The 17,188-nt window shown below is 36.2% G+C and overlaps 1 protein-coding gene across 1 annotated transcript; it reads left to right on the top strand.

Annotated features, from left to right (window-relative positions):
- Positions 1 to 5,587: 5,587 nt before the first annotated feature.
- On the top strand, positions 5,588 to 6,499 carry LOC114541059 (ATP-dependent DNA helicase Q-like 4B). The gene has a single exon (XM_028561047.1). The coding sequence runs from the start codon at positions 5,588 to 5,590 to the stop codon at positions 6,497 to 6,499; it is 912 nt and encodes a 303-aa protein (XP_028416848.1).
- Positions 6,500 to 17,188: the final 10,689 nt, after the last annotated feature.

Here is a 17,188-nt window from a genome sequence, read left to right as displayed (position 1 = left end):
CATTCGCATTGCCAAGTAGGACTAATGCGTCTTCCAATAGACCTTTGATCTCATCAGGGTCTGGACCCGACTCATTGCCTTCATCATCCAGAACATCAGTGGCCTCAAGCTTTTCTAAGGCTGTTGCAATTGGACGGGCAACGGTCAGAAAGGGCGCTTGTCTTTCGGCGAGCCCTTCATCAAATGCAAACACCTCTTTTGTCTTGGAATGGCCAAATTTCTGGCGCATGAACTCTTTTGTTCCAGTCTCCATAGTGGGGGCAACTAGGATCTCTTCAGTGCCCTTTATTTGTGGATACTTTTCCATCAAATCTGACCATATGTCCTTACTTAATTGTTTTGAGAAGGCTGTTCTAATCACTTCTAATATCGGTTCAGATAAAACACTCTCTTTTATAGTGTTGTAAAAACGATCCAGGCGAGACCCTGTTGATGTGGAGTTATTTGGCCCTTCTTGTGATTCTTCACCTCTCTCATCCACAGATTGAGGTGTAGGCATACTCTCTGAGTTGGCTATAAAAGCTTCTTTCAACAGAGATGGAAGCACTTTTCTAAGGGATGTCGTCAAATGCTCATCCACTATACTACGTATGTGCTCTGCTGTATGTGTTGTGATGTTCGGGCTGGCACCCTGAGCATCTAATTCACTCTCCTGCGAGGCGGTTACCTGCAGGCGGAAAAAAAATCAGGGCGGAAATTATTTCGCGCCAATTTTGTCGAGCCTCTATATTTATCAATTTTTTCGAGAAATTTAGGTCATGTTTCGTTTTTTTTTCAACGATATTCTGTTCGAGCGGGCACTCTGAACAGTACATGGCAAACCCCAACGAGGCTGGCACCTGTTGGGGCGATCCATTGCTTTGTTTGCTTTCGATATAAAATAATCTTGTTTGTAGCTCCATCCAAGACGCTTTTCGTCACAAATATCAACTAAATTCCACTAAAATAGATCATAAATTTACAGAGTTTATACCACTCACCTCGTGCGATGTCATTTTGTTGAACTTGCTAAAGGATGTCGAAGTTCTGAGGAAATTTCTCTCGTTTAAAACCGAGCTTTTCAAGTGAGTTTCCAAACCGAAGCTTGCCCACGAAAAAAGAGGACGTTTGTGCGCATGTCTGAAAATTTAAACGTGGGTTCCAGACCGCTGCCGGCCGCGGATCTGCACCAGTATTGCGAGTATCAGTCGGAGAAGGTACGAAGGAGAATCACAGTGTTTTGCTGGGCTGGTGTTAAATGGCTTACATATTGTTCCGGTTCTAACCATTCTTTCTCTTCTTTCACATCTCGTAACCATATTTACAATTGCACTACAGAGAGGTTGATGGTCTTTCCAATGCGCTGACAGGCACCCTTTGGTAGAATAATAAACTATTTGACACCGAGAACATCTTAAAATATTTGTGCTGTTCTGTGACTTACCACAGTATTCACATAAATGGGACTTGTTGCTATCTTGGACTACTGGAAGAGTCCCCGTCTGTTTCCCAATCGCTGTTTACATCCCCCTGCATAACGTTCATCTGAACCACAAACATAACAATGGGAACATTTCTTGTTTCCCTGTACTTTACACTTTGAGCAAGCTGGTTTTGAGGCATTTCCAGATTTACCTTGGTCATTACATACAGCCATGTAACTTTTAATATTGGCTATGTCAGTTTTGTTTTCAAATGTTTCAACAATACTTTCAAATGTTTGACTTATCAAAGGTTAGGAGACAAAGGGAAGACAAAGATTTGGCTGAAATTTTAAATTGTATCACAGAAGGAAATCATACAGAAGCTGATATTGATGTTTTAAAACAAAGTATTATAAGAATTAGTCCCCAAAATTCTGATTATCCAATATCTTTAATTCATCTATTCAGTACTAATATGGCAGTTGATCAACATAATCATGACGTTTTCAGAGGTCTTCAAACTAGAAGGTCAACGTTAAAACAATAGATATCGTACTTGGAGATTTATCTGACGAATTAAAACATAGAGTCAAAAAGCAAATCCAAAACGATCCTTCATGAACCATGGGCTTGTATGCTGTATGTTCAATACTTAAGGAAGGAAAGTATGACCTCACAACAAACATATCAGTTCGAGGTAGGTATGACTTATGGTGCTGAATGCATAATCAAGAAGATCGATTATCAAGTAGAAGGTTCATCACGACCAAGTATTATCTGGGTTTAATTTCAAGAACAACATATTGGGAATAATTATCGCAGAGAATACTTATATCTTTACAATGATGGTACAGAAAACATGTGGATTCCAATTCTTGAAGTGAAAAGACAGTTCACAAAAAATAAAATTCAAGTTCTACATAGACAGTTTCCTTTAAGACAATGTGCAGCCAAAACTATCTACCGTTGTCAGGGAGATACATTAAATGAAGCAGAAAACATGTGGATTCCAATTCTTGAAGTGAAAAGACAGTTCACAAAAAATAAAATTCAAGTTCTACATAGACAGTTTCCTTTAAGACCAACTGCAGCCAAAACTATCCACCGTTGTCAGGGAGATACATTAAATGAAGCAGATTCTGTACTAAAAGTAATCTTCCATTTCTTTATAAAGATACTAATGGGTAATTTAAAATATTATTCCAAAATGGGAGATCATTACATCTTCATCTTGCTGACGTTGCCAGTGATTACAACGTAAAAGTAGCAGATATCAATATGTTTGTGGAAATTGCTTTAAGTTGTAATGACGACAATTAAGTGTATCAGATTCAAGGCTTTAGATTATTCAGAAATGACTTCATTCCAAATAGTACTAGAACACCTTACGGGACTGTTGTTTACGTAAAAAACTATATCCAACTAATCTTAGAACCTTTGAGGTGCAATTATAACCAGGTAAAAATGACACTATCCCTATGAAGAAAATATGAGGGCAAACGAGAAAATTAAAGACGATATGTCGAAGCGTTTGCATGGAACGACAGAACTTAAGGAATGGTGAGTACTATTAAACATTAATGGTGTATAATAATTCAATTTGTTTATTTACATTTTGGCATATGGGCTCTTAATAAGCGAAGTCATTATATGTTTGCAAATTTACATACATTTTATTAGGTGCATATGTGGAAATTGTAGCCTAGAATTTTTAAGCAAGTGGGAAGAATGCAAATGCTGTTGTGAGCTTGATAAGTGCCAAGAGGCCTTGTGCAGTGAAATCGTACAGCAGGATTTGGCTGGTGAGGACAATGTTATTTGTGTCACACAGCATCCAGGGTTCAGACCTGTTTGCCTTGAGAAATGGAGTTTGCGAATGGCTGCATGGACATTTAAGACAAAAAATAAACAACAATACAAACAATTGGCTGGTGAAGAAAGGTGAGCTGCTATCCATTTAGTTGCTGTAACAGTTATTGCTAATGTGCATCTTTATGAATCTCTTACATCATAAAATTTTATTTCACAAAGAATGTTTAATATACCAAAATTTGGAAATTATGGATGCCCTTATAGTTGTTTTTGTAACTATAGATAATATTTCTTCTTCATATCTTCCAGTTTTTTACGAAGTGTGGCATACAGGAGTTTTACAAGGTTGGTGTATGGTGTAATTGGAAGGAAAATGATCCCACTGCCTGCATGTGCATACCATGCAATAAGAAAAAAATTCCCACATACAACAGAGGAAACATTCACTGGATTTGAAATGGATGAGAATGAAATATTTGATTAAATTTAAAATTATTACATGCATGGCAAAAATTATAATTTATTAATTAAATAAACAAATATCTCCACCCTTAAATTAAATCCCACCCCATTAAACCCATTCAATAATAAGCAACACTTTTTCAATAAGTAACCTCCCTATATATCCCTACAAAGTATCCACCCAGTAAATCCCCCCTGTTTATTAGCATAACCTAAATTATTCTGTACGTAATATTAGCAATAGTCCAATGTGAAAAAATGTCTCATAATATGTTTTTCTCCCTTAAATGCCTCATTTGTGATCACTATCATGTGCTCTTTGCATTCCTTGGACAGTCTGCTACAAATTTGTGTCCTTTCATGGGTTGTTTACATGCCCTGCATTTTGGTGCTGTTTTTGTCTTTTTCGGTGCAACTTGTGAAACTGCAGTAAGAAATGTAATTGAAATAAGCAACCATGCAATTGAAATAAGCAACCATGCTTGATTACAGTGGATGTGTATGTGACAAACTCACAAAGACACCATTCAGTATAATAAAAATAATGGGTTTCCATGTTTACAAATAAATACCTGGTGTGGTTGGAGGGACATCTTTCACAATCATCTTTTTCCTCTCCTCTTTTTTTTTAATTGCCTCGCCTTTTGATTGCTTGTTAAGCATAACATTCATAGGAGGTGGAGCATTCTCTTTGAGTTGCCTTGAGTGAGCATTCCCTTTTTTAGATTGTCTTTGGTAGCATTGAGCAAAGTCTGAAATATTTCTTCAACATATTCTGTACAAATCAAAGTATTTATTAATGTGATATACTGTACATGGATCAATACAGTGTTTGGCTAAAATTAGTGTAGGATAATGGATATCCATGATGGATAATAAAATTAAAAAAAAAAAGTTTACCAAAATTTGGCTTTACTCTGATGTCTCGAACAACTGTTTCACCATTTTTGAACTTCGGATATGATACTGCAATCCTCTTCTGGTTGGTCGTCTTGTGTAACTGAACATCTCTTTGAAGGTTGCAGTTGAAATGAACAGCTGCCAAGATATGCCTACCAAATTGGAATTTTATGTAAATTATGACTACAGTACTGCTCAGATAAAACTTAACAGGAAACGCGTTCGCAACACGTTCCTCAATGCGTTCCAATTGCGTTCCAAATGCGTTCCAGTGCGTTCCATTTGCGTTCGGATTTTTATCGGAACGCGTTCCAAAACCATTGCGGAACGCGTTCCAGTTTCACTCGTAATAAAATCGGCAATCGTCGGATATTATCGCGTTTTTCCGAGAGTTAATTATTGTCAACCTTTCACACGTGTGACTTGCCTTTGTGTTTACACTGCGAAAGTATGGGGAAGCTTTCAGAGTATGCCAGAAAACGTTAATTTCTCTACGATCAAACGGAGCGACGCAGGAAAAAATAAAAGAATCACTTGATTAGGTGTGAGAGTTACTTAAAACTTAGAATCTTACCACAGAGAAAAAATAATTTTAAATGAATGATGGGGTTCATAATCTTAAAATGCCTACAACTTACATAAATTGATAAACATGTATTCAATAAGTAATTTATTTTTCTTTTATAGAACCAGACATCACATATTCCTGGTTCTAGTGACATAGTGTCATTAAGTGATGTTATGTCCACCCAAGGCAATATTCCCCAGCCTTCTGGTGACATCCACCTTGACATACTTCAAAACATTTTCAAACATGAAGACTTTCATGGCATACAAAGGATGCTTTAGCGGTAATACCAACAGGGGGCGGTAAATCAGTATGCTATTGGATTCCAGGTCTGTCATGCACTGGCATTACTGTTGTAATCACACCTTTGATGGCACTAATCAACGACCAAATTTCAAAATTACGAGGCTATGGGATAAATGTCTGTTATGTTAACTCAAGTATGACCCCTGAAGAACGGGACAATATATTTCATGCACTAACCGATAAACAATCAGTTCACAAATTTTTTTACTTGACCCCAGAGTTTGCTATGTCACCACCTGCTACAGCATGTTTTCAAGCAATGTCAGAGAACGGAACATTATTGCGATTTGTAATTGACGAAGCACACTGTGTTGACACATGGGGAAAAAGCTTCAGACCATCGTATGCTCAACTCAGCACACTCAAGCAGTTTAACCGACCTATTGTGGCATTTACAGGAACTGGAACTAATCAAACGAAGCAGAGAAATGTAGAGAAACTAGGCTTAGTTCAACCCCTTATTCTCCAATCATCCTGTAACAGAAAGAATTTGGTTTTTAAAGTAATTAGCAAAAGTGGTCCACATGCAAAAGAGGATGTAGTGAAGTATGTTCAAGAGAATTTTCCAAATGTTTGCGGTATTGTGTATTGTTTCAGTACAAAAGATACTGTTGAGCTGGCCTATCTATTTAAATCCAAAGGTGTTTCATGTGTGTATTACCATGGACAACTCGATCACTTTGAAAGAACTTACAATGCTCGAGCATGGTTGTCAGGAAAGGCACAGATAATATGTGCTACCAGTGCTTTCGGGATGGGCATAGATAAACCTGATGTCCGTTTTGTCACCAACCTTAGTTTACCTCAGTCGCTTGAGGAATATTACCAAGAAGCTGGGAGAGCTGGTCGTGATGGAAACACCTCACACTGTGTCATCATGTTCCGATTTGAGGACAGAAACAAACTGATCCAGCTAATTCACAAAGCAGCATCTGAAGATCTCATAGAGTTTCAGATGCATTCATTGAATAGAGTTGTATCCTATTGCATGTCCTCAATATATGCCGGCGAAAGCTTATCTTGGAATACTTTGATGAATTTGATGTAAATTGTAATAGATCATGTGACAATTGCCTTACAACACCGCCATCACCCAAGGATTATACCATGGAAACCATCAACATATGCCTGTGTCTTGAACAAATGTTAGCTGTTAATGCAAAGATTAATGTCAGGCAGCTTGCACTCACTTTTAAAGGCTCAAAATCAAAGCGTGATGTAGAAGCTAAAGGGTTTCACTTAATCCCACATTATGGTATTGGAAAAAATGCTTTTAAGAATGATGCTGATTCAATTAAATTTGTGCAATACCTTATCATCAGTGAAGTTTTAATGGAAAATCTTCATGCAGTTGATGACAGATTTACAACAACATACATTACTCTTGGGAATAAAGCAACCTTGGTAAGGAATAAAGAAATACAAATCTTCTTAATCTTTTAAGGGCCAAATAGGACAATATGTATGTTTTAGGTTTTATGATTGTGCCTGTAGACATAAAAATTCTTTCATGTAACTCTTTATAACATTTTGAAAGAAATATGATCAAGAAGTGCTATGATCGATCTGTAGACAATAATATCATCATACATATTTTTGAAAGAAGAGTTAGGTATTACTATTAGTTACTACTACCTGGTACATCTAAAATATTAGTTGTTCATGTAAGTCATCATTGTCTCACTAGATGTATACACTTATACATACAGATATATGATAAAAATGTGTTTTTAATTTAAAATTGTAAGGAATAAATATGAAACAAGGATATTTACCTTGAGACTATATTTAGAAATGTTTTGAGTTCTTAATTATGCTAAATTGCTTTGTTTTTAAATATTTTTCTATGTACATAACTTGTGGATTAAACAAGCTTCTATATAATAAGCTTCTACATAATAAGCTTCTATACATGTCTTGTTGCTGGTAAGAAGGAAACAATATTTCTCAGTGGTAATCAAGTATAACTGTTGTCAGCCCAATGAGTTGAAATTATGCCTAATTAGGTAGAATTTAAAATGTCTGTAATTCTTATCCTGGGAAAAATATTAATTTTTCTTTCTACAAGCAACTAAACATGTGGAAACTTTTAGACATTTCCATAACATTGAGGTAAAATTGTAAAATATACTGTTTCATTACTCATTGTCAGTCTCTTGTAAATTATCTAAAGATATTTTCCTAAAAGAAGGAAAAGTCTCATGAAGTTTTGCTTCAAATTTTTCTTCCACTTTTTTCTCACCCTTCTTAATGATTTCCATGAAAACTTTTGAAACTGGTTTTGGTACAGTAGATGTAGTGCTCTTAAAGGATGTTCCATAACCTCCTCACCAGACGACACAGCGAAAAAGTTGTTAGAAAGGCAAAACCACATTCCCTTGACAACATCTGGCAAGGAACTCTGTTCTTTGTGCTTCGTTGTTGGGTGATAGTTGAAAGGTTGGGTATATGCTTGTCTAGCAGACCCAATAATATCTAGGTTACCCATCAATCGTTGGCACATTTGTACTGATGTGTGACCTTAACAAGAAATAAAATGGTTCAGTAACTGACTATATCAATTTCCAAGAACTTTGTTGAACTTTAAATAAAGATTATTGGTAGCTGATAAAGATTTACCAACTGATTATAACTTGGACATACAGTATAGACTATTAAGAAAGCAACACCAGCAACTGTTCCTCTAGTCGCTCTCTTTAGTCTTGCAAATAGCGTATTCAACATATAAAATACTGTAATGTTGAATGTTGTCCTTAAATTGAATATAGGTATTTAACTATAATTATACTCTACCTGTTGCATAGTTCTTAAGAGGTCTGACAATATGGGTTTCCACATATTCATCAAGATCTATGTTATTACCGCGTTTTCCACTTAACTGACATATTATTCTTCATCATACATCGGAAAGCAAGCGGCCAAACGGACGTGAAATTCACCACATGCACGAATGCTTCTGTCCAATAGTTTCGGAAGTTCAATTGTGCAAAAATAGGCAGTAGTAGAACCCATGCTGTCTCTTGCATGGTTTCATCTCCTTCTTTAGACGCGGTTACGAACAAGTCCAACAATGGACCAAACAAAGAAAACATTTGTTGGTGGTAGCTGTGACTGTTATCACTTTCAGCGCACTTTTTTAACCAATTTTTGAAACTACTAAGTAGAATTGTATTGTGATTTCCATTTTTTCGCAATGCTCCAATTAAATCCTCATTCGATGGGAATTCTTTTGAGGCCGCAAACTCCTGCACTGCTGCAAAGCTATATGCACGGCTTGCATCCCTTACCACTTCTTGGATATGGTTTAGGTTCTGCTCTTGGAACTTTCTCTTCTTAAATGCTTCTTCAGTAAGTTTTGGTCTTTTCATGACACAGTTAACAACTTTATGGAACCCTCCCTTTTCATGTGCTTTGAATGTTGCTTCGCATAAATGTCCCTTTGCGTGCATGTCTCCTGGTATTTCAGTCATCCAACCATATGCTGTAATATTCCTGTGCTTTACACTGCGGTTCACTTTACATGTCCCAACATCGCCGACAACTGCTGTAGGAAAGCCTTTGCAATCGGATCGCCTGTACTCGTATGCATCACTCTGAGTTGGAGGATCGCTATCATCCATATCTTCGATTGGGGTTTGAAACGAATTATTGTTGCTAAAACTGCTGTCAAATCTTTGAAGCGCTCGTACTAAAGGATTTTCATTTTCTCGCGAATATCTCTGAAAAAGTTCTACTATATCTGTCGATTCCATGGCAGTCGCAATTTCTAGTGGACTTGGAAATGAGATAAAAAATGCGCCTTCGTACTCCGCAAAATTTTCTAACAAAATTCTGGTTGCTTCAAAGTCAGTATTAACTACAGCAATGGTCATAGCTGTGGCTCCACATCCTTCTTTTGCGTTAGGGTTGACTCCAACTGCAAGTAGAAGCTTTACTACAACAAAGTTCCTCGTTTCAAATGCACAATGGAATATCGTTCTTCCGTACTTGTCTCTTGTGTTATCAATCAGCTCAATTTCGCTCGAAAGCTTCTGGATAACGTTATACAATGCGTCATCATTTATAGAGTGACTTGATTCTTGAGCCATGATCAAAACTCTTTCGTACAAAGATCTGAATTTTGAATCTTTTTGTTGCTGAGCTGTCTTCTTGGTCACAGATCCTGAAGATATTGTCCCATCATCACTGCCCTCGCCCGAATCACCATCAGATTCAGTCTCATCAATGTCACACGTACCTGCGTCAATCTGTTTTTCATACGATCGCAGTTGTTTCTCTATTTCTTGCATTTCAGTGCCATGCATATCTACTGACATCATGAATTCATATTGCAATCGGGCAGAATTTAGATCATATTTCTTAGCAGATTTGTCAAAGGGAATTTCATAATGATGAGGACAAGGAATGGAAAATTCTGCACCGAACTGTTCTAGAATGGCAGCGGTACCGGTAAGAGTTGAATTGTTCTCCAAAGACAATCCAAGGTGAACAACATCCGTCTTGGTACATTGATAATTTAAACAACGTTCTTGCTTCGAAGGAGGGCTGATCTTGAACGTTTTGACGCTTTCGCTTTTATGTTTATCAAAATCGACTTTAGAGAGCCACGAATTCAAATTTGCTTCATTCATTTCCAGAAATGGCTTTGGGGGTTTCGGTACGTCATTCAAACAGCCGTCAAGAAGCTCCAAATAGTAGCCATCGAGCCAGTCATCCCATAATTTTTTGTGTTCAGGCATAGAATCTTAAAAAGACACAGAATAAAAAGATTAACTATGAATATGGTATGACTGAGAAAAAGATAAATAAAATAAAAAGACTCAAAACCTTATAGTGCGCAAGTACATTGTACAATTAATATTGTCAACAACCCACGAATATCTACCTTATTTCAATTATAGCCAATCAAGTGACTCATTGTTTACAAATACCCGCCCTTACACACTGACACTGTGCATATTATCTAGTATTTACAGTATTGTGTAATACGTACCTAAAAAGAGATCTTTAACTGTAATTTCTGAAATATCTGTTTGGGGCATTGTGGCGGTTCCCTTACAGGTCATTAGTTCTTCAATTTTGCTAACATCTGGTATAATTGCTCCTCTTACGGTAAAATTTCACATTTGGGGCCCCAAAGTTTTGAAAAGTCGTAGATGGCGTTTCCTTCCACGATACATATTTACGTTATCCATTAACAAAATGACTGGTGTTGTTTCAAGGCATTTTTCTTGGATAATCGCTGACAATTCTGCTTGGTGCTCATCAAGAAAATTATTTCTATAATGGAAAAGTTCAGGAAAAGATTAATAAGCTTGATAAACACTCAGTGTACTGCTCTCGACCAGTCTTATCAAATTCTTGATGAAATCAGTCCATAAGACTGCAGCGCGTTCTCCAGCGCACGGTCATGATAAATGAAGACTAGTGAGAGTTTTTGTTATTAGTCCTATTATAAATTTTCATCTAAATCCTCATCTTAAGGTATAACAAGGACAAGTCCCAGGTCTTAAGGTTGTTTCTTCTAGGCCAAGTCAAGTTCACTCAATCAAATCAAATGAAGAGAAGCAAATAGCCAAATGACTGGATGGGTAGCATGGATTCCTATGCACATATGGTTATATAATAAATTGTGATAATGGTATGTACATTCACTTCATGCAGTGATAAAAATAGCATACTTACATTGTATCCCAATGTGGAGTCAATCCAATAGAATTTAAAAGATTGATAAACTGTTTAAATTGATAAATATGTGACACAAACAAGACCAAGGAGCAGTCGAACTTCATTTTTGCACTTCTGATTCCTAACACTAAGTAACAGAGACAAAGCATTAACACCACACATCAGTTTATATTCTGAGGTTTTGTTAACTCTTTGCCTTTTATCTGTTACTAAAAGTGCTTGCAGAACACTATGCAACAGCGGACACTTCTCTTCAAATTTCCCAACCAGCGTCTTGAAGATTTCTCTCTTGAGTATGTCTTGTACGACACTTTCATCTCTCATTCCAAAGGAAGTCATTTTTTCCATTTCCTTCACTTCTTTTTCAATTTGTTCTTTCTGTGATGTTGTAATGTCTTTTGCATCACTGTCAGCTAACTTTTTAAGTTTACTTTCATACAACACAAGCAATGCGGAATTTAATTTCGAATACTGCTCCAAGTTTCCTTGATATTTTTTAGCAAGTTTTCTTGCCAATTCTTTGTTGTCACTGTCTAGTGCTGAAACAACCCCAGCTTCTTCTTCCACCAAAGAATTCTCCTTGATCTTAATTTCATTTTGTAGCATCAAAATCTCACTACTATCCACAGTAAGCAAGCACTTACGAACAGTAGAAATTCTCCCCTGTGTATTTTTTAGTACTGGTGACAGTCCTGATGATTAATAAAGAGAATTCAATGTATTTAGATGTAAATTGGGTACAGTGTTTCAACCTCAGAAAAGGATACATTGTTTCACCTTCTATCATTTTTCTCTTTTTATCACAGTTTGGGAAAAGTCCCTTGATTGACCTTGTTAGTATGCTTTTCTCCTCACTGGGTAAATTGAGTAAAGCCATCAACAGAGACTGTTTTACACATACATTTGGATCCTCGTTATATTCGACAATGTGTTCCAAATCTGCAACCAAGCTGTGTTGTCTTTTACTCCAAGGGCCACTTGACAAATGATATGCTAGAATACAGTAGGTAAAGTTCATTAGAAATGTGATAAAAAAGAGATTATGAAGTTGAATGTTGATTGCATGTATTGCAAAATGCTTACTTACGCGCAGACCTCTTGGCTGGCTTGGATTGAACAACAGCTTTTGATTCTGGAGACAGTGGATGTTTTTCTGCTCTTTTTTTAATTGGTGTACTAGTAGCACCAGGCTCTAGATGTTATTCAAATAGTGATTTAAAAACTATGCTCACATAAAAATACATATCATAACCTTGTGGATAATAACCCTTGAGGTTGTAAATGGCAATATTAAACGTTAACTTGAGGTTTAATTGACTGGTGTTATTGTGGCAGAGCTTGGCAGCTGGCCCAGTCATCTGACATAAAAAGTGTTTGAAATATACATACTGTATGGCATTAAAAAAAAACGCATGGCATTAAAAAAAAACGCATTGCATTACCTTGAACATTTTGTCCCCCAAGCGACGATAAATCAAAATCATCGTCAGAACTTGAAGATGCTATTGTAAGGATAATTTTATTATCAGAATATGACGATGGTCGACGGATTTATAAAGGATAATTTTATTATCAGAATATTTAAGATCAACACAAAAGATTCACTGACAGTCTACTCTAAAAACGTACAAAATATTATATAAAATGCAATCAAATTCTGTAAAAAACTATTACCGTCAAATGAGAACTCCTTCAGCGATTGCTCCAGGTCATCCATATGGCCACAAACCACCAAAAACACAAGAACGCACGAGTGAAATGTCGAAAAGCTCGATTTGTCAGAAATGGCATTTCTGGCAAAAAATATTTGCATTTTCTGCCAGGCGCTCCATTTCTCCGTCGCGTCCTCCCCAAAATTCCTTGCGCGCTCGCTCTGCTTAGCCACTGATCTATGTAAAAAGCCTGTAGTGTTCCTATATTTTATTTTATTTAAAGCGCCTGGGAACGAGGCTGTGCCAAGCCTCAGCCAGGGCTGACTTTTCACGCTGAGCTGAAATTGTAATCATATAATCGCGTGATATGATGTTTGCGTGTTTTCTACAGAACGAAGCATGCTATATTGCAGTGACACTGCCAGTGGTATTTTTTGTGTTTTGTAGAGAACGAGGCATACTATATTGTAGTGATATCTTGTGTGCTTTGTTGAGAACGAGGCATACTATATTGTAGATTTGTAGTTGTTATCTTGTGTGTTTTGTCGAGAACGATGCATACTATATTGTAGTGATATCTTGTGCGTTTTGTTAAGAACAAGGCATACTATATATTGTAGTTAAGAAGGAGGCATACTATATTGAGGTGATATCTTGTATGTTTTGTTAAAAACAAAGCATACTATATTGTAATGTTATCTTGTGTCTTTTGTTAAGAACGAGGCATACTATAATCTATATTGTGGTGATATCTTGAGTGTTTTGTTAAGAACGAGGCATACTATATTGTGGTGATATCTTGTGTGTTTTGTTAAGAACGAGGCATACTATATTGTGGTGATATCTTGTATGTTTTGTTAAGAACGAGGCATACTATATTGTGGTGATATCTTGTGTGTTTTGTTAAGAACGAGGCATACTATATTGTGGTGATATCTTGTATGTTTTGTTAAGAACGAGGCATACTATATTGTAGTGATATCTTGTATGTTTTGTTAAGAACGAGGCATACTATATTGTAGTGATATCTTGTATGTTTTGTTAAGAACGAAGCATACTATATTGTGGTGATATCTTGTATGTTTTGTTAAGAACGAGGCATACTATATTGTAGTGATATCTTGTATGTTTTGTTAAGAACGAACCATAGTGTATTGTGTGATATCTTGTGTGTTTTTTTAAAAACGAAGCATACTATATTGTGGTGATATTTTGTGTGTTTTGGTAAGAACGAGGCATACAATATTATAGTGATATCTTGTATGTTTTGTTAAGAACGAGGCATACTATATTGTAGTGATATCTTGTATGTTTTGTTAAGATCGAAGCATACTATATTGTGGTGATATCTTGTATGTCTTGTTAAGAACGAGGCATACTATATTGGAGTGATATTTTGTATGTTTTGTTAACAACGAGGCATATACTATATTGTGGTGATATCTTGTATGTTTTGTTAAGAACGAAGCATAATGTATTGTGTGATATCTTGTGTGTTTTTTTAAAAACGAGGCATACTATATTGTGGTGATATCTTGTGTGTTTTGTTAAGAACGAGGCATACTATATTGTGGTGATATCTTGCATGTTTTGTTAAAAAAGAATCATACTACAGGGTGTATCAAAAAAAATGTCCCAAATGTAAAAATTCCTTTTTTCAGGATATTTTGCAGAATTTGGCAATTTTTTGTGTTCCTAGAGATAGTTAAGACTTATCTGGTATGCCTAGGCCAAGTTTGGTTTTTCATTAACAAAATTATGTTACCGGGGGGGTGGTTCCTTTCCACTGATATTGAGAGGGCTTGCGCGCGAAAAACGCATTGCATTACCTTGAACATTTTGTCCCCCAAGCGACGATAAATCAAAATCATCGTCAGAACTTGAAGATGCTATTGTAAGGATAATTTTATTATCAGAATATGACGATGGTCGACGGATTTATAAAGGATAATTTTATTATCAGAATATTTAAGATCAACACAAAAGATTCACTGACAGTCTACTCTAAAAACGTACAAAATATTATATAAAATGCAATCAAATTCTGTAAAAAACTATTACCGTCAAATGAGAACTCCTTCAGCGATTGCTCCAGGTCATCCATATGGCCACAAACCACCAAAAACACAAGAACGCACGAGTGAAATGTTGAAAAGCTCGATTTGTCAGAAATGGCATTTCTGGCAAAAAATATTTGCATTTTCTGCCAGGCGCTCCATTTCTCCGTCGCGTCCTCCCCAAAATTCCTTGCGCGCTCGCTCTGCTTAGCCACTGATCTATGTAAAAAGCCTGTAGTGTTCCTATATTTTATTTTATTTAAAGCGCCTGGGAACGAGGCTGTGCCAAGCCTCAGCCAGGGCTGACTTTTCACACTGAGCTGAAATTGTAATCATATAATCGCGTGATATGATGTTTGCGTGTTTTCTACAGAACGAAGCATGCTATATTGCAGTGACACTGCCAGTGGTATTTTTTGTGTTTTGTAGAGAACGAGGCATACTATATTGTAGTGATATCTTGTGTGCTGTGTTGAGAACGAGGCATACTATATTGTAGATTTGTAGTTGTTATCTTGTGTGTTTTGTCGAGAACGATGCATACTATATTGTAGTGATATCTTGTGCATTTTGTTAAGAACAAGGCATACTATATATTGTAGTTAAGAAGGAGGCATACTATATTGAGGTGATATCTTGTATGTTTTGTTAAAAACAAAGCATACTATATTGTAATGTTATCTTGTGTCTTTTGTTAAGAACGAGGCATACTATAATCTATATTGTGGTGATATCTTGAGTGTTTTGTTAAGAACGAGGCATACTATATTGTGGTGATATCTTGTGTGTTTTGTTAAGAACGAGGCATACTATATTGTGGTGATATCTTGTATGTTTTGTTAAGAACGAGGCATACTATATTGTGGTGATATCTTGTGTGTTTTGTTAAGAACGAGGCATACTATATTGTGGTGATATCTTGTATGTTTTGTTAAGAACGAGGCATACTATATTGTAGTGATATCTTGTATGTTTTGTTAAGAACGAGGCATACTATATTGTGGTGATATCTTGTATGTTTTGTTAAGAACGAAGCATACTATATTGTGGTGATATCTTGTATGTTTTGTTAAGAACGAGGCATACTATATTGTAGTGATATCTTGTATGTTTTGTTAAGAACGAACCATAGTGTATTGTGTGATATCTTGTGTGTTTTTTTAAAAACGAAGCATACTATATTGTGGTGATATTTTGTGTGTTTTGGTAAGAACGAGGCATACTATATTATAGTGATATCTTGTATGTTTTGTTAAGAACGAGGCATACTATATTGTAGTGATATCTTGTATGTTTTGTTAAGATCGAAGCATACTATATTGTGGTGATATCTTGTATGTCTTGTTAAGAACGAGGCATACTATATTGGAGTGATATCTTGTATGTTTTGTTAACAACGAGGCATATACTATATTGTGGTGATATCTTGTATGTTTTGTTAAGAACGAAGCATAATGTATTGTGTGATATCTTGTGTGTTTTTTTAAAAACGAGGCATACTATATTGTGGTGATATCTTGTGTGTTTTGTTAAGAACGAGGCATACTATATTGTGGTGATATCTTGCATGTTTTGTTAAAAAAGAATCATACTACAGGGTGTATCAAAAAAAATGTCCCAAATGTAGAAATTCCTTTTTTCAGGATATTTTGCAGAATTTGGCAATTTTTTGTGTTCCTAGAGATAGTTAAGACTTATCTGGTATGCCTAGGCCAAGTTTGGTTTTTCATTAACAAAATTATGTTACCGGGGGGGTGGTTCCTTTCCACTGATATTGAGAGGGCTTGCGCGCGAAAATGTGAAGCTGAAATTAAGATATTATTTAGCTGTATAAAAGTAGGAAAGCTTTTTAATAAACTGTCAAAGTTTCAGGAAAAATAATGCATACTGGGAGCAACGCGCGACGCCTAAAGGTGACAAATATTTCATTGCGCGCAGTGGATTAAATGCATTGTTGATTTTAGCGTGACCAATCTCATATAAGGTGGGAAAATGAATAAATTAAAGCAAGAAACTTAACACAAAAACAAAGCGATTTATTCGTGATATTAATCCTCAGCATGTCCACCATTTCATTCTAAGCAAACTGCGGCTTGTCTGAGCATACTAAACACTGAACAGCGAACCATTTGTCTGTCCATTCGCCTAGATTTGCCGGTGGTCGCGTATAGGCGATTTGCAAGAGAGAATTTCGAACGAAATGGATAATTTGAGGCCAGGACAGACAAATGTGGTTCGCCGTTCAGTGTTTACCATGCTCAGACGAGCCGCAGTTTGCTTAGAAAGAAATGGTGGAAATGTTGAGGATTAACATCAAGAATAAAAATCTTGTTATTAAAT

The sequence above is a fragment of the Dendronephthya gigantea genome, unplaced genomic scaffold (genome assembly GCF_004324835.1).
Source record: "Dendronephthya gigantea isolate DGI-Jeju-01 unplaced genomic scaffold, DenGig_1.0 000263F, whole genome shotgun sequence".
Taxonomy (NCBI): domain Eukaryota; kingdom Metazoa; phylum Cnidaria; class Anthozoa; order Malacalcyonacea; family Nephtheidae; genus Dendronephthya; species Dendronephthya gigantea.
This window is presented reverse-complemented; position numbering and strand designations above follow the sequence as displayed.